Source organism: Dermacentor albipictus, chromosome 1 (genome assembly GCF_038994185.2).
Source record: "Dermacentor albipictus isolate Rhodes 1998 colony chromosome 1, USDA_Dalb.pri_finalv2, whole genome shotgun sequence".
NCBI lineage: Eukaryota > Metazoa > Arthropoda > Arachnida > Ixodida > Ixodidae > Dermacentor > Dermacentor albipictus.
The window spans coordinates 511,147,791-511,173,773 of NC_091821.1; the positions used below are offsets into that span (position 1 = coordinate 511,147,791).

Consider the following 25,983-nt stretch of genomic DNA (forward strand, 5'->3'; position numbering starts at 1 on the left):
CACTTTGAAAAAGACAGCCTCGACACCAGGCACATCAGGCATTTTTTTTTTATGCCTAAGGATTTGTTGAAAAGAATAGCCACCCCACCACCCTTACTCTCGCGGTCTTTTCTATGTGCCCTGTATCCAGCGGGCACAAATTCACTGTCATAAATGGACTCGTTTAACCACATTTCAGTGAGGATGGCTACATCAATGCTATGGGTCAACAACAATGCATCTAGCTCAGTAACTTTGTTTACGACACTTCTGCAGTTTACATTAAGTACTTTCAGTGACAGTACGTCATGCTTCTGCCGTCAATTAGCCTTTTTGCTTAACTTATAGCGTGAACCAGTAGTTTCATTCCACCCGAACATGACCTCATCCACGCGTAGTTTATCAAAAATTAGTTTCACTTTGGATCCGTTTTTCCTTTCATCAGCTGGTGTGCCCCACAATTTTTTCCTTATTTCTCTTATCCTGTAGGAGAAGTCTTCCGAAATTGACACCGTACTTCCCTTAAGTTTGTTACAGCTCTTTATTACAGCTATCTTCTCTCGGTAGTCCAGAAACTTTAGAATAGCAGGACGGCATTTATTTTTGGCCTTCTGCCCGATTCGATGACATCTTTCGATTCCCGTGACTGTAACCTGTAGTGTGTCTTTGAAAATGTCATCTTTTACTTTTTTTAATAGGCCATCCGCAGTTTCGCCACGTGGTTCTTCTATGCCATATATAACCAGGTTGTTTCGGCGGCTTCTATTTTCTAGCTCATCTACCTTGCTCATCAGGGATACAATCTCTTTGTTTATTCCTGTAACTGTTGCTTCTACTACTTGCACTTTGGCGGTTAGCGCCGTGAGGTTTTCTAGTTGTTTATCAACTTTGTCTATGCGCTCCGTTAGAGTAGAGATCTTCTTTTCTATCGCATTTTGGATTGTCTGTATTTTTTCAATGCAGGAATGTGTTTTGGCTTGGCCCTCTAAGATTTTGGCCAACATTTCGCTATTACCTGGACCAGGGTTCGCCTCAACATCTCCGCAAACAAGCAAATCAACCGGCAGTGAATAAATACATGTTAGTAAAGATTTTACACCCAGTGGGCAGGGCAGCAGCAGCAAATAACGATTATCGCTTCTGTAACAATATCCAGGTAGGTAACTACTAACCTGTATCATGAAGCAGAAAGAATTTCTAGGCATGTTGCCCTTGCTGCTGCCGCAGTGCCCACTGAAGATCCAGGTTTCTGGCGATGCTTTTGTAGCCTTCAGAGTGGTCACGTGATGAGTCGTCGCTCCTGTGTATCGCCACGCAGTCTCAGTGTGTGTCTCGATGAACGGTGCACTTTCGGAGACCCGGCTGCTGTCGATGATCGTTGATGCAGGGTGCCTCACGATAACCCAATCGACACGTGCGGCGTCTTGCGTTCCATTGTGGACAGCCAGATGATTCCCGAGTAGAACAGCCGTGACCTGTATCATGAAGCAGAAAGAATTTCTAGGCATGTTGCCCTTGCTGCTGCCGCAGTGCCCACTGAAGATCCAGGTTTTTGGCGATGCTTTTGTAGCCTTCAGAGTGGTCACGTGATGAGTCGTCGCTCCTGTGTATCGCCACCCAGTCTCAGTGTGTGACTCGATAACGGTGCACTTTCGGAGACCCGGCTGCTGTCGATGATCGTTGATGCAGGGTGCCTCACGATAACCCAATCGACACGTGCGGCATCTTGCGTTCCGTTGTGGACAGCCAGATGATTCCCGAGTAGAACAGCCGTGACCTGTATCATGAAGCAGAAAGAATTTCTAGGCATGTTGCCCTTGCTGCTGCCGCAGTGCCCACTCTTCAATGATACATGTATAGACCTTCGATGATACATGTATAAAAGCCAACACGCTTGACCGGCAGATGAGATATTCGTTGCTTGTGGACTGTGTTTGCCACCATTGCCATCTTTGAGTGTAGCCTGTTTATGAGGGTAGAGGTTCGCCCAATAAAATCGTAGTTTTGTCATTACCAGTTTCGATGCTTTCTTTACCGTCACTGCTATGTGATAGCAGTTTTTTTTTTCTACACGTGAACACGATAGTGGGGAAAGTAGCCCATAACAGCTTCATTGTTGTAACAAGCATGTGACGCCCCCTCGGACATAATTTTCATTGGCCCGTCAGGTTCGGTGGCCTGCCATGCTCGACAAGCAATATTGGTCACCGCACCCAATAAACACCGATGAGCACCAGCTGCACAGTGGTCTGTTATCATTCATCACCACTGCGCAGTGGAACGTCTATCTAACGGAGGGTGCCTCAAGCCCTCCTTGTTCATGAACCCGGGCAGATCGTGACAAGCAGTAAAAACACCACCCCCATTGCTGCCGCCATGCGGCTGTATGAAAAGCTGGAGCCATTTCAGGGAGATGGGTCCGCCTGGCCAATTTAGGAGGAACAACTCCACATGTTCTTCCAGGCAAACGACACACTCGAGGCCAAACAGCGGGACATTTTCCTGGCCACCTGCGGGACTCATGTCTTCAGTCCCCTAGTCGACCTTCTCAAGCCAACCACGCTCAAGCAGTTAAGGTGCTGGGTGAGCTGCTCGCCATAGTGCGCTGGCATTTCAACCCAGCACCATCCACACTAATGTTTCAGCTTCAACAACCAGAGAAGCCGGGAAGGAGAGATCCTCGGGCAGTTCGCTGCTACGCTACGAGGGTTAATGAGTGCCTGCGCTTTCGAGGACTAACTGGACTCGCTGCTCTGGGACTGTTTCTTCTGCAGCATCAACAAACCCACCATGCAGACGTGACTCCTTGAGCTTCCCAACCCCTCGCTGGACAACGCCATGAAGGCAGTGCTGGCAATGGCAGCTGCCACCAAGGATGCTGGCGGGATTGCCCGTGCGACTGGCTCACCGTCGGCGAAAGCGGCAGTCAACAAGTCGGCGCCAAAGGGCAGTACCTGCGGTCGCTGTAGTGGTGCCCACTCCCCCTCATAGTGCCAGTTCTCAAAAGCAGAGACACGTGCGGGAAGGCTGGGCACCTGGAATGGGTGTGCCGAAGGGGGAGGACGAGCAGCAAACAGCAGCAGCAGCCTGGTGCAAACCCAGGTACCCCACAAGCCCGCCACCATGGTAGCCATCACAAGGGTATGCGGTGGAGGCGTGCGGCAGCAGGCTCGAGTTCTTCCGTGGCCAGGCTCCACGTCATGGCCGAGGACTCGCCAATTTTCGACATGACGCACAAAGGCCTCGTACCATCATCTGTGCCGTTGTACATGCTGACCATCGAAATCTGTGGGCACCCCCATTTCCATGGACCTGGACACAGGGGCCAGCATGTTTGTCATGGCTGGGAAACGGTTCAAGCGTACCTTCCCCGGCGTGTTCGTCGAGGCTTCGGGTGTGATGCTGCACAGCTACTCCGGGCAGCTCTCCCAGATCCAGGGTTAGGCACAGGTCAGCGTTCACTTTGGCGACAGGGAGGCAACCCTTCCCCTTTACTTAACCAAGGTGTCGTCACCGACCCTGCTGGGCCGAAACTGGATTCGTGCACTGGACGTTCGTTTGCCACATTACCAGGAAGCCAGCCTGCATGCGGCAAAAGACGTCCCCAGCTTCCTGACCAAGTTCAGGTCCCTGTTCCCGCCAGGGTTGGGCACATTCGCTGGCACGATGGCTGGCATCTATGTACCTGAGGGAGCCCGGCCACGTTTTTTCAAGCCTCGCCCACTGCCGTACAGCCTGATGAATGGAGTCACCCAGGAGCTGCAATGGTTACAGCGAGGGCATCTTGGTTCCCGTCAAGATGTCTGCATGGGCCGCTCCCATCGTACAAGTCCTCAAGCAAGACGGCAGTATCAACCCCGTCGCTACCATCAAGAAGTACCTGTTGCCCCGGATTGAATATCTCTGGTCAGCATTGTCCAGTAGAAAGACGTTCACCAAGCTGGACCTCAGATATGCTTACCAGCAGCTGGTTCTCCCAGATGCCTCCTCTAAGTATCTCACAATATCGACAACTTTGGGGCGCTTCCAGTACACACGCTTACAGTTTGGCGTGGCCTGAGCCCCAGCCATGTTTAAGAGGGAGATGGACAACCTCTTCGGGGCACGAGGCACATGGCGGTGTACTTGGATGACATCCTGGCTACTGGCAGCGAGTGATAGCGGCGACTCCCTGCAGAACCTGCACAACGTCCTCGCACGACTACAGGACGCCGGTCTCAAGCTCAACCTGGAAAAGTGCATTTTCGTGGCCCCCAGTATTGAGTACTTGGGCCATGTCATTTCCCAGGCTAGCCAAGTCCTGGCTCCCCACAAAGTTGACGCTATGCTCAAGGCGCCTAAGCCCCAGAGCAAGAAGGAGCTTCCGAGCTACTTCGGCTTCATCAACTTCTGCAGGAGTATTGTGCCAAACCTGTCTGAGCATCTACAGCCGCTCCATCTTCTGCTTCGAGATGGTCAGCAATGGGTCTCGAAGAAGGAGCAGGACCGGGCCTTCCAGCGCAGCAAGGAGCTAATCACCAAGGCTCCAGTACTAGTACACTTCGATCCTGCCAAGCCTGTCATCCTGACTGTAGATGTGTCGCCGTACGACGTGGGAGCTGTCCCGGTGAGCCGGGACAAGAATGGCCGAAAACGCCCTGTGTCGTTTGCTTCTCGTCGGCTTCATGCTGCAGAGCAATGCTACAGCCAGCTGGACAAGGAAGGCCTGGCCCTCATGTTCAGTGTCACACACTTCCACCAGTATCTGTGGTGCCGGAAGTTCGAGGCGATCACAGACCACAAGCCGCTGTTGGGGCTGCTAGGGCCTGGCGAGGCAGTTCCCATGCAGGCATCACCTCAAGTGGTACGCTGGGCCTTGAGGCTGGCAGCTTACAGTTACCCGCTGGTTTACTGTCCAGGAAAGGACCTGGGACTTGCTGATGCCCTGAGCCGCCTGCCCCTGAGTGAGATGCCTGATGCCATTCCAGAACCTGCTCAAGTGTTCATGCTGGAGCACGCGTACCCGGATGTACTCTCCAGATCTGCGGTATCGCAAGCGACCAGCCGGGACCCAGTATGTCTCAGGTGGTCAAGGCGGCGTTCCTTGAGGAGGCCTTGGTTCAGCAGGCCTATAGCCACAAGGCCGATGAGCTGAGCTTGCTGCAGGGCTGCCTACTGTGGGGTTCCAGGGTGGTGATCCCACAAAGTCTATTGTCCAGGGTCCAGCAGTGGCTGCACGTGGGTCAGCCTGGCATGGAAAAGACCAAGATGGTGGCCCGGTCCCATGTTTGGTCGCCTGGCCTGGACCAGGACATCGCTTACGTGGTGCAGAGCTGTGAAATCTGCCAGGAGCATCAGCGGGCCTCACATCCTGTGAAAATCACCCCATGGCCGTTCCCACAGAGACTCTGGTCCCGCCTGCATGCGAATTTTGGAGGGCTCTTCAAGGGTCATTACTTCCTGGTGGTGGTGGACACCTTTTCGAAGTGGGTGGAGGTTCTACCTGTCACAACTCTGTCAGTAGGTGCGACCACCGCAGCGCTGTGACAGGTCTTCACCGCCCAGGGGTTGCCGGACGTCATCGTGTCCGACAATGGTCCTGCTTTTGCCAGCACAAAGTACTGGACTGGCTGACGAAGAATCGAATCTGCCGGATGATGGTTCGGCTGTACTACCCTGCTTCAAATGGTGCAGCCGAGCGGGTGGTGCAAACCATCAAGGACAAGCTCAAGAAGAGCCAGACTGGGAATTTCCAGACGCAGATTGCCCGGATACTGTTTCAGTACCGGACCACGCCCCACGATGTCACTGGCCGTGTGCCCTGTGAGCTCCTGCTGGGTCGGATGGTCAAGACACCTTTGGATGTCTTGCATCAGGACCTCCGATCCACAGGGGTCCTGAAGAAGCTGAAGCAGAAGCTGGCTGCTGACCGAGGGTGCCTTTCCGGGCCTTTGCGGGAGTCGGGAGCTTCAGTTTTCGCCAGAAACTTTCGTCCTGGCCCACCCTGGTCCGCCAGACTGGTGGTGTCTCCTGCCAGTGCGAAATGGCTGCTCATCCGCATGCCAGACGGGGCCACGTGGCACAGACACGCCGACCATGTCAGGCCTCGCCTCGGGACCTGGCCAGCACCCTCGACTGCCACTTCAGAGTTCCAGCCAGCAGGAGGACTAGCGGCAACACCAGTCGCTTCCAGCAGAGCACCGCCCACCTCGGAGGCGGCAAGCGTTGCCAGTGGCGCGGCGCCTGTTGGGCCGGTGTCAAGTCCGGCACCACTCACAAGGCCAACTACTGCAGAACCTCCGGATGGAGCGAGGCTGTCTCAGGCAGGACCCGGCGTGGCCACACTGAGCGCGTCAACACCTGTGCCCAGGCGGAGTACTGGACGGTGGAGGCCGCCGGATCGTTACTCGCCTAAGTAGCAGGCACTGCCGACCCGGCTAGGACGGAGGCAGAGCCTCGTACTTTGAACTTGGACGTCTTTTTGTTGTCAACAAACAAACCGGGAGTAAGGGAGTGTAACAAGCATGTGACGTCCCCTCGGGCATAATCTTCATTGACCCGCCAGGCTCGGTAGGCAACATTGGTCACCGCACCCAATAAACAGCGACAAGCACAGCTGCTCGGCAATCAGGCATCGTACATCACCACTGCGCTGCAGAGCGTCGATCTAACAAAGGGCCTCGAGCCCTCCCTTGTTCACGAACCCAGGCGGATCGTAACAATTGTAAAAACAACAAATTTAACTTGAAAGAGCGTAGGTTAGGGCGTGTTGGAATTCCATAACTGAAGTTTTGTAGCGCACGAAAAGGGACGAAAGAGTCTCTTTTCCTGTGCTGTGTCAGCGCACAATAGCGCTGTGTCCGCGTCTTGCCACTGTCTTTCGTCCCTTTTCGTGCGCTAAAAAACCTCAGTTAACAAATTTTACACTCCCTATTTGTGAATAGCAGAAACTTGGAGGTTGACAAAGAAGCGCTAGAACAAGTTAAGGACCATGCAAAGAGCGATGGAACGAAAAATTTTAGGCCTAACGCTAAGAGGCAGGAAGAGAGCGGGGTGGATCAGAGAGCAAACGAGGATTGCCAAAGTTCTAATTGAAATTATGCAAAAAAAATTAAAAAAAAGGCCTGCACAGGCCTTGTAATGCACAGGGCAGATAACTGGTGTGGCAACTGAGCTACAGAATAACTGCCAAAGGAAGGGAAAAGCAGTTGAGGACGGCAGAAAACTAGGTGGGGTGATGAAATAAGGAAGTTCACAGGCGCAAGTTGGAATCGGCACAGGACAGGGGTAGTTGGAGATTGTAGGGGATCGCCTGCATCATGCAGTGGACATAAATAAATAGGCTGATGATGATGATGATGAAGATTAGTGAATCAAAGCACAAAGCAATTTATGGTTCAGAATGTGTTGGGACTCCCGAGGCGCCGTCGACTGGAAATTCTTATGGCAAGTCGGGAACCTGAGGCTTATCACAATGTTCCACTGATATTGATAGCTGACAGGTCAAGTTAGATCCGACACGTCTGTGAACAAGCATGGCCAAGTGCGTAAAAGGAAAGCTCTGACAATGATCAAGAGGCGGATCACTACAGGTCATGACAGCAGGCATGTGCCCCATCGAGGCTAAGGAGGTCAATTGTGTACAGTGCTTGGCCAACAATTGCAGGTAGTCTGACCATAATAGATTTTTGTGCAATAACCTGCAATAACTATGGCACTAGTGCCTGCGGGAGCTGTAAGCAGGGCGGTTCAGCTGGTAGGGGAATGATGGTTACCACATGAACTTGCCTAAACATCAGTCTTCTGGCTTCATTTGCATGTGACTGCGAATTGGTAATTTTCAACAAAGCATGATGTTATAAATAATTAAATAGGCATTAATAAAGTTGTCTCGTGGCAGGATTTGAACATGCCTTGAGGCCTCTAGCACAAAAGCCTGGTATATTGACACGTATACTTATTTGTCTTTATTGGGTGACATGTTTCACTGCCTAACAAATGTTATCATACAGCACAGGACGCGCCTGCATGTATCCGAAGTTTCTGGAAAGATATCGATGCTTCTATTCGCTGTTTGTTGTCGCCGAACCTTATGTTATCTGATTTCATCGCCTGACGTGAATGGTGTAGAACTTTGTGGGAGGCACGCGGGGCCCAACGATTAGTCTGGAACATTTGGCGCCTGCTGTATAAAAGCCGACGCGCTTGACCCGCTGATCAGATTTTCGACGATCGCCGACCGTGTTCGCCGCTATCGTTGTGCTATAAGTGCAGCCTGTTTTGTCGGCACAGGTTCGCCCAATAAAAGTTAGTTTTGTCGTTCACAGTATTGCTACTGTGTTCTTCAACGTCACCACCACGTGACATCTGGTGGAGGTGCTTTACGTTCATGTACCGGACGCCCCCGAAAAGCCGTAATGCAAGCCCGGACCGCAAAAGACAACAGCAACATATATTTCTTTTTTAGATGCTTGTTTAGCTATTTTTGTAGTTTCACCTTTCGTTGACTAAGTCGAAGCCTTGTTTTTTGTTTAATACGTACATATGCTGCTTTTCTGTTCATTTATGCCTTGTCTCTTAAAACCTTCATTCGTAAATTTTTCATGTTGCCATTGTTGTATGTATTATTAATTCTAGTCATCATGCACAGGAGGTCCCATTTCAGTTTCTAACTACGGGACCTCCTTCTGTATGTACATATGTTGTAATTATCCTCACTTTGTCATGAATAAAACTGATTCTGATTCTGAACATCGTCCCGGAACATCGAGCAAGCCGCCGGCTACAGCAGCTTCCCCCGGAACACGGAATTCTACCAGAGATGACCAAGAAGATCGTTCGAGAAGATCATCCAGAGACGACCAAGAAGACAGCCCCGATGGCAGCCTCAGCGGCCCCAATAGTTTTGCAGCAGCCCAGGAAGCCACCGACGTTCCGCGGTTCCACGCTTGAGGACCCGGAAAGCTGGCTCAAAAAAGTATGCGATGGTCTCTACGTTTAACAGTTGGGACAGCGACGACAAGCTGCGACATGTGTATTTTGCACTGGAAGACGCCGCCAGGACCTGGTTCGAGAACCGAGAAGCCACCTTAACGACGTGGGACCTGTTCCGAAGCGGCTTCTTGCAAACATTTACAAGCGTCGTGCGAAAAGAGCGAGCCCAAGCTCTACTAGAAACCAGAGCGCAGCTGCCAAATGAGACGATCGCGATCTTCACGGAGTAGATGGCCCGTCTTTTTCAGCATGCCGACCCAGAAATGTCGGAGGAGAAAAAAGTTCGCTTCCTGATAGGGGACGTCAAGCAAGAACTTTTCCCCGGACTTATTTATAACCCACCGAAGACTGTAGCTGAGTTTTCTGCAGAGGCATCGACGATCGAGAAAGCTCTAGAGATGCGCACCTGGCAATATAACCGCCAAGGGCTCACACCGCAGTACGCCATCCAAGGACTGGGTTCCGAAGACCTTCAAGAGACCATCAGGGCCATTGTGCGCGAAGAACTGCGCAAGGTCCTGCCTCCGTCGCAGCCTCAAGTGGCCTCGATCGCCGAAATCGTGAAAAATGAGGTTCAGCGATCACTTGGGGTTCCTGAGGTGCAACCTCAATTACCGCAGCCCCAGCCAGAAGCAATGACCTACGCCGCCGTCGCACGCCGTCAAGCTCCCCTCCGTGACCGCGCCAGGGCCCTGTAACGCCGCAATTCCGTCGTCTGCCGCCGCCGCCGCCGCCACCAGCACGCCCACCCGTCGCCTAGCGCACCTACGTGAGGAAGACGGACATTTGGCGAGCCCCCGACCACCGCCTGCTCTGCTATTACTGCGGAGAAGCCGGCCATGTTTACCGCCGATTCCCATACCGTGACTTCGGACTGCGAGGGTTCGCTGTCAATGCTCCCCGCCCGCAGCAAGGTGAACGCCCTTGTGATATCGCCAACTACCTCGCCGCTACTCAGTGGAGCTCTCAACGACTGTCGCGTTCGCCATCACCAGGCCGCTACCTGTCGCCGCAGCGCCTACCATACAGTGGCCCAGCCTGGGGCCGGTCAGCGAGCCCATATCTGGAAAACTAAAAGCCATAACCGATGGAGGTGCGGTTACTGTTCGTCGAACTGACGAAGATCCTAAGCCGCCGACGAAGACGCCGAAGAAACTACCTCGACAACATAACGACCCGCCACCGTCCCGACGAAGTCTGGAAGCAAAGAATACGCAGACGAAAGACCACCTGATGACGCCACATACCAGCCACAGGTCAACGCGACGCAGCCATGATCCGACGCCAAGACCAAACTGTAATGCAAGACAAAGAACCACCGACCTCAACGTGCTTCGCGACAGCCAAGCAGTTACCGTCTTAGTGGACACAGGGGCTGATTACTCCGTCATGAGTGGACACATCGCCGCCCAGTTGAAGAAAGTAAAAACTGCATGGGAAGGCCCTCAAATTTGGACCGCTGGAGGACACCTCTTCCCGCCGACTTGAATCTGCACGGCAAGAGTTTCCGTTCATGACCAGACTTACCCTGCCACCTTTGTTATCCTCCAACAGTGTTCACGAGAAGTCATTCTCGGCATGGACTTCCTGAACCAATACGGTGCAATCATCGACCTGAAGTCGAAGTCGATAACACTGTCGGGAGATGGAGCGATACCGCCAAAGAGCTCTCGTAGTCACCATGCCTTAAGCGTGCTCGAAAGTCAAGTCAGCATCCTCGGTCAGCATTGTCATTTCAGTCAGCACCAAAACCCCTGCCAACGTAGAAGGCGTCATCGAGGGTGACCGTCTGCTGCTCGACCGTGAAATTTGCGTCGCAAGAGGGATCGCTCGACTGCACGGAGGGAAAACTGAAGTGTTGCTGACAAACTTCAGCCAGGAGTTCAAGTACATCAACAAGGGAATGACAATCGCATACATCGAGGAAATTCTGGAAACCAGTAATGCATTTGTCCTCTCGGATTCTGCCGCATCTACCCCGACGACCATGGTTCCCGAACCAGACTACGACATTAATCCAAGTCTCCCCATGATTAAGCAAGAACAGCTCAAAAGTCTGCTCCGACGATACAAAGGCTGCTTCTCTACGTCATCAAGGATTCGACAGACACCAGTCGCAAAGCATCGCATAATCACCGAGGAGTGCGCTATACCACTCCGCCAGAGGCCTTACCGAGTTTCGCAGCAAGAACGTGAAGCTATAAGAGAACAAGTTAACGAAATACTGCTCGACGACATCATCCAGCCGTGGAAAAGTCCGTGGCGTCCCCTTTCTCTTGGTGAAGAAAAAGGACAGACCCTCACGTTTCTGCGTCGATTATCGTCGACTGAACAAGATCACAAAGAAGGATGTATAGACCCTACCACGGATAGACGACGCATTAGATCGGCTCTGCAACGCAAAATACTTCTTGTTGATGGATCTCGAGTCTGGCTACTGGCAAACAGAAGTCGACGAAAGAGATCGCGAAAAGACCGCCTTAATCACGCCAGACGGCCTCTACGAGTTCAAGGTCATGCCATTCAGACTGTGCTCGGCGCCTGCGACGTTCCAACACGTTATGGACTTGGTGTTAGCAGGATTGAAGTGGCAAACCTGTCTTGTTTACTTGGATGATGTCGTCGTCTTCGCCGGAAATTTCGATGATCACCTTAGGCGGCTAGCGACAGTACTAGAGGCCATCAAGTCATCAGGGCTCGCTCTGAAGCCAGAAAAGTGCCGCTTCGCTTACGATGAACTTCTGTTCCTTGGCCATGTCATCAGCAAGTCTGGAGTCTGCCCCGACCCGCAGAAGACAGCTGCCATCGAAAAGTTCCCGCAGCCCATCGACAAGAAGGCAGTACGTAGATTCCTTGGCATGTGTGCCTACTATAGGCGCTTTGTCAAGGACTTTTCACCCATTGCTGAGCTGCTAACACAGCTAACTAAATGTGACGTCGAGTTCAAGTGGGAAACGTCGCAGGCCGACGCATTTCAAGAACTCAAACGACGCATGCAGTCACCGCCCATACTTGCGCACTTCGACGAGGACGCCGATACCGAAATCCACACTGACACCAGTAGCCTAGGCCTCGGTGCCGTCCTAGTCCAGAGAAAAGATGGACATGAACACGTGCTAGCATACGCTAGCCGGTCGTTGTCAAAAGTGGAAGGCAATAATTCTGCAACCGAAAAGGGATTCGTCGGCATCGTTGGGCTACAGCTAAATTTCGCCCTTACCTATATGGCAGGCCATTCAAAGTCGTCAGCAACCATCACGCCTTGTGTTGGCTAGCGAATTTAAAGGATCCTTCAGGACGGCTGGCGCGGTGGAGCTGAAGACTGCAAGAATATGATATCCCTGTAACCTATAAGTGCGGACGAAAACACTCTGATGCCGATTTTCTATCACGCGCCCCCATTGACTTGCCGCCGCAAGATGACGAAGATGACGACGCCTTCCTTAGCATTTTAAGCGTGGAAGACTTCGCTGAACAGCAACGAGCAGACCCAGAGCTAAAAAGCCTCGTCAAATATTTGGAAGTGAACACCGACGTTGTCCCTAGGGCATTTAAGCGTGAGTTGTCTTTGTTCACGCTACGAAACAACCTGCTCGTGAAGAAAAACTTCTCACCAGTCCGCGCCAGCTACTTTCTTGTTGTACCGTCAGCGCTCCGTCCAAAAGTACTGCACGCCCTACACGACGATCGAACCGCTGGGCACCTCGCATTCTCCTGGACGCTGTTGAAGATACAGGAAAGGTATTACTGGCCGCATCTGACCGCCAACGTCGCCCATTACGTTAAGACATGCCGAGACTGTCAGTGAAGCAAGACATCACCGACAAGGCCAGCAGGATTATTACAGCCGATCGAACCTCCTCGCCGACCATTCCAGCAGATCGGGATGGTTTTGTTCGGGCCGTTTCCGACGTCAACATGCGGGAATAAGTGGATCGTCGTAGCGACGGACTATCTCACCCGCTTCGCTGAAACTAAAACTCTACCAAAAGGCAGCGAAGCCGAAGTGGCGAAATTTTTTGTCGAGAACATCCTGCTGCGACATGATGCCTCAGAAGTCCTCATCACCGACAGAGGAACAGCTTTTACAGCAGAGCTCACCCAAGGCATTCTGCAATATAGCCAGACAAGCCACAGGAGGACAACTGCCTACCACCCGCAGACGAATGGTCTCACGAAGCGACTGAACAAGACCCTCGTCGACATGCTAGCAATGTAAGTCGACGTCGAGCAGAAGACATGGGATGCGGTCCTGCCGTATGTAACCTTCGCTTACAACACGGCGGTGCAAGAAACAACATAGATCACGCCGTTCAAGTTAGTTTATGGCAGGAACCCGACGACGATGCTCGACGCCATGCTGCCGCACGTCACTGATGAAGAGTATTTTGACGTCACTACCTATCTCCAGTACGCCGAAGAAACCCGACAGCTTGCCCGCCTACAGATCAAGAACCAACAGAGGACCGACAGCTGACACTACAACCTCGGACGGCGCTTCGTCGAGTACCAGCCCGGTGACCGTGTTTGGGTTTGGACCCCGATACACCGACAAGGACTCAGTGAGAAACTACTGCGGTGCTATTTCGGCCCTACAAGGTCATCCGACGTATTGGCGTACTGGACTATGAGGTCGTGCCAGACGGCACTTCGCATTCCCAGCGGCGTCGCGCACGATCTGAAGTGGTCCACGTAGTTTGTCTTAAACCCTTTTACGGACGCTGACGAACTTTCCTTACTTTGTTGTTTTTGCTACGAGTGCTCTTCTTTATTATTTTCGTTTGTTTGCAGCATTGGGCCAATACTCTTTAAGAAGGGGAGATTGACACATATACTTATTTGTCTTTATCAGGTGACATGTTTCACCGCCTAACAAATGTTATCATACAGCGCGGGACACGCCTGCATGTATCCGAAGTTTCTGGAAAGTTATCGATGCTTCTATTCGCTGTCTGTTGTCGCCGAACCTTATGTTATCTGATTTCACCGCCTGACGCGAATGGTGTAGAAGTTTGTGGAAGGCACGCGGGGCACAACAATTAGTCTGGAACATTCGACGACTGCTGTATAAAACCTGACGCGTTTGACCCGCTGATCAGATTTTCGCCAATCGCCGACTGTGTTCGCCGCTATTGTTGTGCTATAAGTGCAGCCTGTTTTGTGGGCACAGGTTCGCCCAATAAAAGTTAGTTTTGTAATTCACAGTGTTGCTACTGTGTTCTTCAACGTCACCACCACGTGACAATATAAACCATTATGCCATGGACGCATGTGTCAATATTGCTACGGGATAGTATTTCCAATGACGAAGAGCCGAGCAGTAAGAAGACGACGACGAAGATTGGAAGCTTGCGCGGGCTGTTGCCTCTTGGCCAAGCGCAGCGTATTTTCTTGTAAATATACTTGTACATAGCTTTTCATCTGCGTCTTCCTACGTAACATATCTGGTGGAGGTGGACGTTCCCTGTACCTCGTCACGGAGCTTCGCAGTGGACGGTACGTCGAGCCTTCCTTCATGGCTCCCGGCGACGACAGCCCGACTCCAGCGGCTCCGACACCTGCTGCCACCTCGACGACCTACATCACTCTCCCCGCTCCCCGTGATCCTGGTGTATTCTCGGGCAAAGATGGCGAAGACGTTGATGACTGGATCAGCCTGTATGAACACGTCAGCCGCAATAACCGGTGGGACCCTACTATTATGCTCGCCAACGTAGTCTTTTACCTCGGCGGCACACCTAGAGTTTGGTATCGCACGCACGGAGATGAGCTCACCAGTTGGGATTCACTTAAGGCACAGCTTCGAGACTTGTTCGGCAACCCCTACGGTCACCAACTTGCCGTGCAGAAGGCGCTTTCCGGCCGTGTGCAGACGCCAACAGAGCCCTATGTCACGTACATTCAGGACGTCTTGGCTCTGTGCTGCAAAGTTGACACCCACATGACTGAGTCTGACAAGGTTGCCCACATCCTCAAAGGCATTGCCGATGTCGCCTTCAACTTGCTCGTTTGCAACAATGCAGCGACGATGGATGCAGTTATAAAAGAGTGCCGCCGCCTGGAACTCGCTAAAAGCTGACGTATTGACCAGCATTTTGCCCGTCTGCCCAACACCCCAGCGACATCTTCCTGTGCCGACACTCCTCGTCCCAACAACACTGCTGATGTTACCAGGATCGTCCGGCGTTAGATCGAGGCCGCCTATCCAGCTGCTTTCGACTCCAGTCCCACCAACACATCTGCAGTCACGGTCTCACTGATCCAGGCAGTTGTCCACCAAGAGTTCAAAAACATGGGTCTTCACACCATCTGCTCGGCCCATCGTCCTGATACCCGCCCGGCTTCTTCAATTCCGCCCCATGCCGCATCTTCTTACCCACCACGTTTCTGCAACCCATCTGAATGGCGCACTGCTGACGACAAGCCCATTTGTTTCCAATGCCATCGAATCAGGCACATTTCTCGGCACTGTCGCAGTCGCTGGAGTTCCCTGACCCGGCCTACTTATACTGCCTACTCTCGCCCCCCAGGTGGCCCTTCTCGTCCCTATGCCGCACGCTCCGATAACGCCACTACTGATTCTGCTGCACCGAACCGCTCCTATTCTCGTTCACCTTCGCCCCAACAACGACAATCTCGCTCTTCCCAGCCCCGTCGCTCCTATTCGCCGACTCCCTTCGGACACCGCTCCGAGCCGTAAAACTAGACTAGCGCCTCGAGGTGACGCTGCATTGCTCCCTACGCCGCCAAATCCTCTACTGACGTTGCCCACTCATCTGAACCTTCTTTACGTGCCAGTCGACTGTGTTTCTGTTTGCACTCATAGACACTGGGGCGCATTTGTCCGTAATGAGTGCTGACCCTCGTAACCGGCTCAAGAAAATCATCACGCCCGCCACGACGCCTGTTGTCCGTGTCGCCGATGGCGGAACAGCCCCCGTAATTGGTATGTGTACTGCCCGCGTCTCCTTCGCCGATCGCTCAACAATCGTGCTATTCACAGTCATCGCTCACTGTCCCCACGACATCATCCTCGGCTTAAGACTTCCTGTCCGCACATTCGGCTCTCATCGATTGCTTTGCCAGTACTCTCCGCCTCGACCTGCCTGTTCTAGATCCCGCTGAACAACACCCTACTCGCCTTAGTTCCATCGACTTCGTTCGCTTGCCACCTTCGGAACTGACTTACGTTGACTTCGTGTCATCCCCACCAGTCCCCGACGGTCACTACATCGCGGCTTCTATGCAAGACGTCCTCTTTACACACGGGATCACAGTACCTCACACAGTTTTATCTATTACGGCGAATTGCGTCTGCCTGCCAGTGGTCAATTTTGGCTTGACGACACAAGTGCTGCCACGCGGGATGTCTCTGGCACAACTTTGCTCATTCGAGGATCACTCTGTAGCATCGATTTCAGTGGACGACGATTCAGCCGATCCTCCTCTACCGTCGCAGTCGGCAACTTGCACCATCGCTAACTTACAAAAAATGATTGCACCCAACATGCTTTCCGAGTGCGCTCTACCGCGTTCTGATTTCCTACCAAGATATTTTTTACTTTAACGATAGTCCTTTGGCCCAAACAACAGCTGTCAGACATCACATTAATACCAGCGATGCCCCTCCTATTCATCGCCGCCCGTATCGAGTATCACCGGCTGAGCGTCAAGTTGTTCACACCGAAGTTCGCAAAATGCTTGCCAAGAACATTATTGAACCGTCATGTAGTCCATGGGCGTCACCTGTTGTGCTGGTAAAAAAGAAGGATGGTTCATGGCGCTTTTGCGTGGATTATCGGCACCTTAATAGGGTTACCAAAAAGGACGTGTATCCCCTACTTCGGATTGATGACGCCCGTGACTGCCTCCACGGTGCTCGCTATTTCTCCTCTATTGACCTTTGCTCCGGCTATTGGCAGATTGCCGTGGACGATCTCGACAGCGAGAAGACTGCCTTTGTAACACCCGACGATCTTTATCAATTCAAAGTGATGCCGTTCTGTCTATGTAACGCTCCTGCCACTTTTGAACGCATGATGGACTCCCTTCTTCACGGTTTCAAATGGTCCACGTGCCTGTGCTATTTGGACGACGTTATAGTATTTTCCCCAACATTCGCTACGCACCTTGAGCGCCTCTCAGCACTCCTGGACGTTTTTCGGTGAGCTGGTCTGCAACTCAACGCATCGAAGTGCCAATTCGGCCGTCGCCAGATTACCATCCTTGGACATCTCGTTGATGCGAATGGAGTGCAACCGGACCCAGGCAAGATTCATGCTGTTGCGCACTTCCCTGTTCCAAAGTGTGTCATGGATGTGCGCAGCTTCATCGGCCTTTGCTCGTACTTCCGCCGTTTCGTGAAAAATTTCATGGCCATAGCACGACCACTAACCGAGTTTTTGAAAAAAGGCGCCCCTTTCCAGTGGGGCGATAACGAGGCCTCTGCATTCTCGCTTCTAATCGACCTTCTCAGAACATGTTCCGTTCTGGCCCATTTCGATCCTTCTGTGCACTACCGTAGTCCATACTGATGCCAGCGGTCACGGAATTGGCGCAGTACTGGCACAACGCCAGCGTGGCCACGACCGTGTTATCGCTTATGCCAGCAGGCTCCTCTCGCCCGTGGAGCGACTATTCCATCACTGAGCGTGAGTGTCTGGCCCTAGTTTGGGCGGTTGCGAAGTTTCGCCCATACCTATATGGCCGACCCTTTTTCGTTGTCACAGACCATCACGTGCTTTGCTGGTTATACTCACTGAAAGACCCTACAGGAAGACTTTGTCGCTGGGCCTTAGGCCTCCAAGAATATTTGTTCTCTGTCACCTACAAATCTGGCCGACTACACAGGGACGCTGACTGCCTGTCTTGCTACCCGGTAGACGAGCCTGACGACTCCGACAGTAGTACCGCCGACGGCATTTTCTCTGCGTCTGTTTTCGCTAACATCGCCAATGAGCAGTACTGAGACCTATCGCTGCGAGTACTCATCGAGCGCCTGTGCTTTAGACCTACCGACGCATCCGTTCGCCGATATGTCCTCCACGGCGGCATTCTGTACTGAAGGAACTTCCTCCCTGATGGCCCTGATCTTCTTCTTGTCGTGCCAAAACATCTACGACAGACTGTGCTCTTTGAGATGCATGATGCACCCACTGCAGGACATCTTGGGGCAACCCGCACATACGACCACGTCCGCCGCGGCATCTATGGGCCTGGTCTCGCTCGCTTCGTCCGACGCTATGTTGCTGCCTGTGATCCCTGCCAGCGTCGGAAAACACCTCAGGTGCTACCTTCCGGTCATCTCCAGCCGATCACCGTCCCTGTGGAACCGTTTTTTCGTGTTGGATTAGACCTTCTCGGTCCCTTTTCCACGTCATCCTCTGAGAACAAATGGGTAGCCATTGCAACTGATTACGCCACCCGATACGCTATCACGCGTGCTCTCCCTACCAGTTGCGCAACTGATGTTGCGGACTTTCTCTTGCGTGACATTATCTTAGTGCATGGCGCCCCGCGATAGCTGCTTACTGACTGTGGTCGTAACTTCCTCTCGAATGTTATCACCGACATTGTCCGTTCCTGCTCTATTCAACACAAGCTGACTACCTCATACCATCCTCAAACCAATGGCCTGACAGAGCGGTTAAACCTACTCTTACCGACATGCTGTCCAAGTACGTTTCGAAGGACGACCACGACTGGGACGTTGCCCTTCCTACCGTCACATTTGCTTATAATTCTTCCCAACACGACACCGCTGGATTTTCTCCATTTTATCTACTCTACGGTCGCGAACCGACCTTGCCAATAAACAACGCCACAAGCATGAAGATGAGACAAATCCATGTACATCATGTAATCCATGTTCCCCATTCCCACTGTGGCTGAACGATCACAGCACCAGAGTTCCCTTGAGCAATAATTGCAACGAACTCTAGGGGCTGACAAGCTTTTTCAGTAGTTTTTAACAGAGAGATGAATTGACCCTTGACAGGGTACTTCCTCCTGCTGCGATCTCAACAACCGAGTATGCGCGCGACGCCATCGCGCTCGCCGACAATGCACGCCAGCTTGCCCGTGCTCGACTGACGGACTCGCAAACCACGCAGCAGCGTCAGTACAATGTCCGCCACCGTGATGTACAGTTTTCGCCTGGTGCACTGTGGTCGCCCTCTCGTCACATCGTACTTTCAGAAAAGCTCCTTTCGCGATACACAGAGCCCTACCGTGTGCTGCGCCAGGTAACGCCTGTCACGTACGAAATTGCTCCTGTGAGCTCAACCTCGTCATCTACTCTGGCCTCTAGTGAAGTCGTGCACGTCAGTAGGCTCAAGACCTACTACACTGCTTCAGACTCCGGCCTTTAGTCACTCCGGGACGGCGCTTTTGCCGCCGGGGGTAGTGCTACGAGATAGTATTTCCAATAACGAAGAGCCGAACAGTAAGAAGACGACGACGACGATTAGAAGCTAGCGCGGGCTGTTGCCTCTTGGTCAAGCGCAGTGTATTTTCTTGTAAATATACTTGTACATCGAGAGGCAGAATTGCAATTATTAGTGATTATGCATGCTTGCGGAGCCTTATTGCCTTCTGCATTTAGAAAAGTAGTATAGAATGCTTTGAAACTCAGGCCAATGAAGGCAGCTAGAGCGCAATAAACAACGCCACAAGCATGAAGATGAGACAAATCCATGTACATCATGTAATCCGTGTTCCCCATTCCCACTGTGGCTGAACGATCACAGCACCAGAGTTCCCTTGAGCAATAATTGCAACGAACTGTAGGGGCTGACAAGCTTTTTCAGTAGTACTTAACAGAGAGATGAATTCGTGACGGTTCATTGTTCTTGCACTATGTACGGCACAAACTAACGGGGACAAGATTAACACTAACATGGAACGTAGACACCAAGTTGTTGTTGAGTATTACTCAATTTATTTGTTGTGCTGGCCACACCCTTACGCCTTGCAAAGTTTAGTTAATAAATAGCCTTTTGTTCATGTCAATGCTGCTACCTCTTCCTGGTGAGGACTACTCTGAACCCCAGAGAAAATTGGAATTGCTTCAAATGCTTCAAATGCAAACAATGATTTGGGGGGGAGCCTTTCTCATTCGTGTTGTAGTTCTATCACAATAATGAAAGGAATAAAATTGATGAGCTTGAAGCTCAAAGAAAGAACAGGGACTACAGGATGAACAAGGACTAGTGCTAACTTGTAACTTGTGGGGTTCTCACCCATGCTTTTGGGACAAAGGAACGACAACACAGTAGTGCAGACAATGACAAGGGCATTTATTGCACCTTTCATAGACTCGCCTGCTAGCCGAGTCGCTATCCACAAAACATGCTGATGGGCGAGCGACAAATCGCAGAAGTCCGACTCACCCGACCGCATAGCGAGGGAACATGTTCGCCCCATGCTGGACACCAACGCCTGGCCGTTCGCGCGTACGGTCATGCGAACGGTGGCGTGTTCGAACAATCCTGTTCGTCCATTACGGGGTTAGGCTTCGCGAGACAGTCTCGCAGAAGCATGAATCGGCACACACGCAGAACGTCCGCACCACTTGCCGACCCCGAGCCAAAGAGGAAAAGCCTTCTCCTCTCCGCGCCCAAGTAACCACGCTGTTAGGTTCGCGCCATCTCTCGCAATGCGCTTCAACCACACTTGACTGCCGCAGGCACCAGGCGACGCGGCGAAGCCGGATTATAGGAGATGGGAGCTATGCAGGAAAACAACATATCAGGGGACACGTGAGAGTCGCGCGTCCCCACATCCCCTCAACCTTAAATCACTACATATTCTGGCGAAACATGTAATATGGTCTAATGTCAACGAGCACTTCACGAACAAGTTGGTACATGCAACAGTGGCCGCGCCGAGAATATGTCCACACGCTGTCCATAATATGCGAGCCAACATTGTCATTGAGTACACCGCTGGCGTCCGCTGGTCACAGCAGCAGCTCTGCAGACTCGACGGCACGATTCCAGGCCAGGACTCCAGAAATGGCAACACAGCAGTGAGTACGAGTAAGCATCGCTCACGACCTGCTGGCAAGAGCCGCCGTAGCTGTTGGTGGCCGCCGGCTTTTTTCTCTGCTGCCGAGGGTTGTGAGCTGGATACAGGCCGCCGAAGTTGTTGCGCCGAACCGGCCACAGCATCACCATCGCCCAGGGTGGCTCAATCCTAGTCCGGGGCAGCAGCGCAGACGATGTGCAGGTGACAGCAAACGAGGAGCGACTCCAGTCACACTGTGTACACTCAACACACTCACCAAACACTAAAGTAGCGCAAGGGAGAGTAATTCTGCATGCGCATCGCCCATGTGGTACGATGTTCAACTCAGCTAGCAAAAGATCGGGCGGCTACTCAGATGCTAAGTTCACATGAACGAAGCTCGCTTCCATGAGTTGAACATGTAATTTCAATTCGTACAAGGCTAACTAGAATGAGGGAAGCAATTAAAGTGCAACACCTCAATGCCATGGTCCACCAAGTTGTTTCCCTCCACGTGCGACAGGCAGTTTCATAAAGCCTTAGGCCTAAAGCGTCGCTACCCTGGCAACAACTGGCATCCAAAAACAACACCCAAAATGGGCGCAAAACAAGCAGCAGCAAGGAGACATCAGCTCTGTTAGGTGGCCCTACCCCGCTCGGTGCACACAGCATCCGAGTTGATGGCGCTCACTGTTCCAGACGGTGTCGAAGTGCCCGGTTCCAGGCCGCAATAGCAGTCAGCCCATAGCAGCACCCGTGGCCTGAGGCCACCCAGCTGCCAGAGCCGTGACTTCCTCCGAATCAAAGAAAGAGATAAAAAAGCTAGTTACATAAGAAATTCAGACCACCGACAAGGCTTCTTTACTCGCTCACTTCAGGCTTGCCAATGCTACGTGGGCGCTAAGCGTCACTCTCCCAGGATGGAGACCACGTGGCTCTCATAGCGACGAATGTCATTAAAAAAATGATTTGCGAAAAGGCTTCGCATGTTGAAAAGTTCAAACCCACTACAGCCAGCGTCACCTCGCTCAAGAAAGCATGCCGCTGATACTAGCGATCAAAATCCACGCTAGCCCTATGCTTCGGTTCAAACAAAGGTCTCGAAAGAAGCAAAACTGTTAAAGCTATCGTCCGATGCCCCAAGAGGTCCAGATTGGGCAGCCAGATGTGGGTGCCGATGGGCGTGCGACAAATCGTGGAAGTCCAAGTCACTGTGACCGGATAATGAGCGAGTATGTTCGCCCCATGCTGGACACCAACACCTAGTCGTTAGTGCGTATGGTCACGCGAACGGTGGCGCGTTCGAACGATTGTGTTCGTCCATGGATAGGCTTCACGAGACGGTCTCACAGAAGCATGGATCAGCGCACACGCAGGACGTCCATGCCCCTTGCCAACCCCGAGCCAGAGAGTAAGAGCCTTCTACTTTCCTCGTCCATGCAACCCCGCTGTTAGGTGGCGTTAGCAGAGCCACACTCACGCCATCTCTCGCAATGCGCTTTAACCACACCGAATGCCGTGGGCACCAGGCCACACGGCAAAGCCAGATTACAGGAGACGGGAGCTACGTGGAAAAGCAACATATCAGGCGACGCGTGACAGTTGCACATCCCCACAAACTAAACTTTATTTTGAAATGGCAGGATTATATAGCCGGTAAAAAAGAAAAAAAATAATGTGCACAAGAAAATTGTGGGATGGGGAATAAAACAGCGCACCCGACACTGCATTATGATGTGGCACGTGCAAGATTGAGATTCAGGAATGATCATTCCTTTTGAAGAAGGTGGATGAATGCCACAGCGACATGCTAATCCTTTTGCTGCTTCTGCCATTTTCCATGTTCACCAGCACTTGGATATGTGCATGCTAGTGCACTTGTTGAATTTACATCCACACGTAGGCCACTAGTGAACTTCATGTGCTCATTTTTCATGTTTACATTGTTCACATGCTCGGGCAAGCAAGTGTTCAGGCACTGACCACTCTATCCAATATTTATACCAGATGTCACATTATAACAGAATGTGATAGAGAACACCCCCTACACATGGACATACACTGATGGTGATGCTTAATTTTGCTTGCCTGCATGGTTTTTCCATGAATGTGCAATTACTTTAATTACAGAAAGTGCTTGCGAACAGACAAGAGTGCCATGCAAGCTTTTCTCTTTTTTTGAAATAAAGAACACAAACTCTTGAGAGCCTCTATTTGACCCACCTTGGTCTTGTTCTGTGAGGTGGCTGTAGTCAGGTGTGTGCCCTTGTTGCCCTGGTGGTGGCGACCCCCTTGCAGCATCTGCAGGTAAGGGGAGGCCGCCAGGCTGCAGAAGTTGCAGCTCACCAACACCTGCTGTGCCGGAACGCTGGCTGCATGCTGGCGCACCCACTGGCAGTCAAACTGGCACCTACACCACAGGTGTCATACAACTTCAAATATGAAAGTGGCAATGGTGATACTGACCATGCGGCCAATAGTTGACCAATCGAATGTCACGAATAAATCCGTCCTCTATTTGTGCACGCATTGTCATACATTCAAGTGCATCTGGTGGAGCTTGTGTACATTTGAGAATTTTTCCTGACCACAGTGGCACCACTCTGATGGGGGCCAGAATGCAAGAGCACTCGTGTACAACTCCTTGTGTGCGAATCAGAGACCCCCAGCTGGTCAAAATTAATCCAAGTGCATGCAAATAAAAGCCTTCATGTCCTCATCTACCCATCTCTTCATACAGAGCAGTCCATTTAGTATAATGATACCACATATAACTATATATCAGTTAGAACAATAAGTTGGCTTCAAAGTATCAAATTGTGCATTACGGCTATGAGAAAAAGACCCATATATAACGACAGGATTTTTTTTTCGGGGCGGGGCCAACCCTAGGTAACCTTTCTGTGCAAATGAGGGGGGGGGGGTACATTTTTTAGTGTAAATGTGAATAATACCCACCATACGCCATAAAAATATGTAAACCCACAAAAGAGAAATGAAATAAGGTGTAGCTCACAGGTATACACCTGTTAGATAGACCTCTCCTTTGCATGACAAACAAGGAACCACATCAAATGGACTCGCGCAAGAAAGAAGTGCAGGAAGAACACTGCCACGAACAAGTAAACAAGCGTAAATGTAAAATAAACGTTTCCCATAGCGTTTCTTAAAAATTAGATCTGGAAGAAATACAGAGAACTATATATTTGCGGAACAATAACAGTTCTTTTCGATGTCTCGTTCACTACTCTACCAAGTGCCAAACCGACTTGTATTGTTATTTGGGAAGTTGCGCACAACCGTGTAGAGTGTAGGACGCTGTGGTTCTAGACTTACTGCCCCCACAATGGAAGAATAGCAAAACATCCACATAAGCATAGCAGAGAGGTGGCTACGTCAGGCGGTTAGACTGATAACTGTAGAAGCGTCATTGAAAATTTACGGAATCCTTCTCCACTTCTGGAAGTGATTCCTCTACTTCCTTTTTAAATAAAAAGATGTTCATCCATAAATAGTTTCACAAGCAAAAGTTAAATTTGTTAATTTTCGTTTTTCCTGCCTGTCTGGCTATTGCCTAGGCTCTTTCCCTTAGTAGATGGCTTAATTTCCCAACTCCTTGCAACTCTTGTTTCCAGTTGCCAATTTTGCATGAAAAGTGCTGTACAATTAGGGAAAAACCACACCAGGTAACGAGTGACATTCATATTTCTTATGGGTTTAACGGTTATTGCAGGGTTTGATTATGGATGCTGTTTCGCATCATATTATGTTCCACTTCATCTAACCTATATCCCGGGTATATAGTTCCTAGGATATGCCAGCGTCGCAGCGAGCCATCACTCGAGAAAATTATGAAGCAAAAGGAAAAGTTAAGCACAACTAGCATTGTCTCCAGCTGCAACTCGTTCCATGAGCGTACCGACCAGTTGACTATGAACTGAATCCCTTTTCTGGTCTCTGGATCAGTCTAAACAAAGAAGGTTAAACTAACAAAGCAACAGTGATGCATGTGATCGTTGCAATTGATGGTGACAACTGAACGCATCTCAAGTTAATCGCGGGGGCACTGAATCTATGAGAGAACCAGCCTTCACACCCTAGGAGATGCCAATAACTACCGCCATTCAAAAGGAGTGAGAAAGTCAGCAAAATGTTGACCGCCGAACAGCTGTCAAGTCTCAAGAACGATTTAATTGGCAGTGCTTTAGGAATGTATGCGAGCCTTGAGGAGTGGTGGTGTGGGTAGAAGGGGGGGCTGGGAGGGTACGTGCCTGTATGATGATATGTTATTCATGGCATATCGCATATAATGATCGAAATTCTGCATTTCGGCCGGCGTTTACTATGCAGAATAATTATGAAATTTACTTTGCTAAGTTCCCCTTCACTGAGATGGGGTGAAAAGCTTGCCAACGCGAGTTCGTATCTGCTGCCACTATTGTGCAGCGCAGCCCGTCAACGCGCCAATTGCGAAAGCCACAGAGAGCATCGCAAGCTCGCACAGCCTCTCACAAGATGGTGCCAGTTGCTTCATGTCTGCGTCGCCGGTGAGCGTCCAGAGAAAAAAGAAAAGCAAGCGAACCACTTCTGTGGTCTCTTTCTACAATCTCTCCATAGAGAAATCATCTCCCTCTCTTCCTCAGCAAGCGCGGAAATGCACCGCAGAAGCAGTGGTAGGTGCCCCGACAAAGCGCAGAGCTGTGTCGCTTGAGACGAAGCTGCAAATTTTGCAAGACTCAAAGTACCAGCTCTCGCATTCTATGATATCGATGATTCTGAAAACAGTGAGAGCCACAGTCATGAAGGCTAGAACCAGTGACTATGCCGATGAACGGAAATAGCGGGCTTTGTGCACTAAGGCGAAACCCCCATGCGTGAAAACAACAATGGTAGCAGCTGCTGACATTACCGAACTCTGGGAGCATGTCGCTACTGGCGATAAAATAGGTGGTGCTTCGATGGAGGTGTTTCTGAGTACAGATAGCGCTGCCTCGTTCTGTGAAGAATTTCCGACGGAATGATAGT

The 25,983-nt window shown here is 51.3% G+C and overlaps 1 protein-coding gene across 2 annotated transcripts in view; it reads right to left on the reverse strand.

Moving 5' to 3' along the window:
- mio (GATOR complex protein mio) overlaps nt 1-25,983 on the reverse strand; it is a 534,566-nt gene that overhangs the window by 87,897 nt on the left and 420,686 nt on the right. For both annotated transcript variants that reach the window (XM_070532612.1, XM_070532613.1), the window contains exon 23: nt 23,182-23,368. In XM_070532612.1, the coding sequence (XP_070388713.1) occupies nt 23,182-23,368 (187 nt within the window). The remainder of the gene's footprint in view (nt 1-23,181; nt 23,369-25,983) is intronic.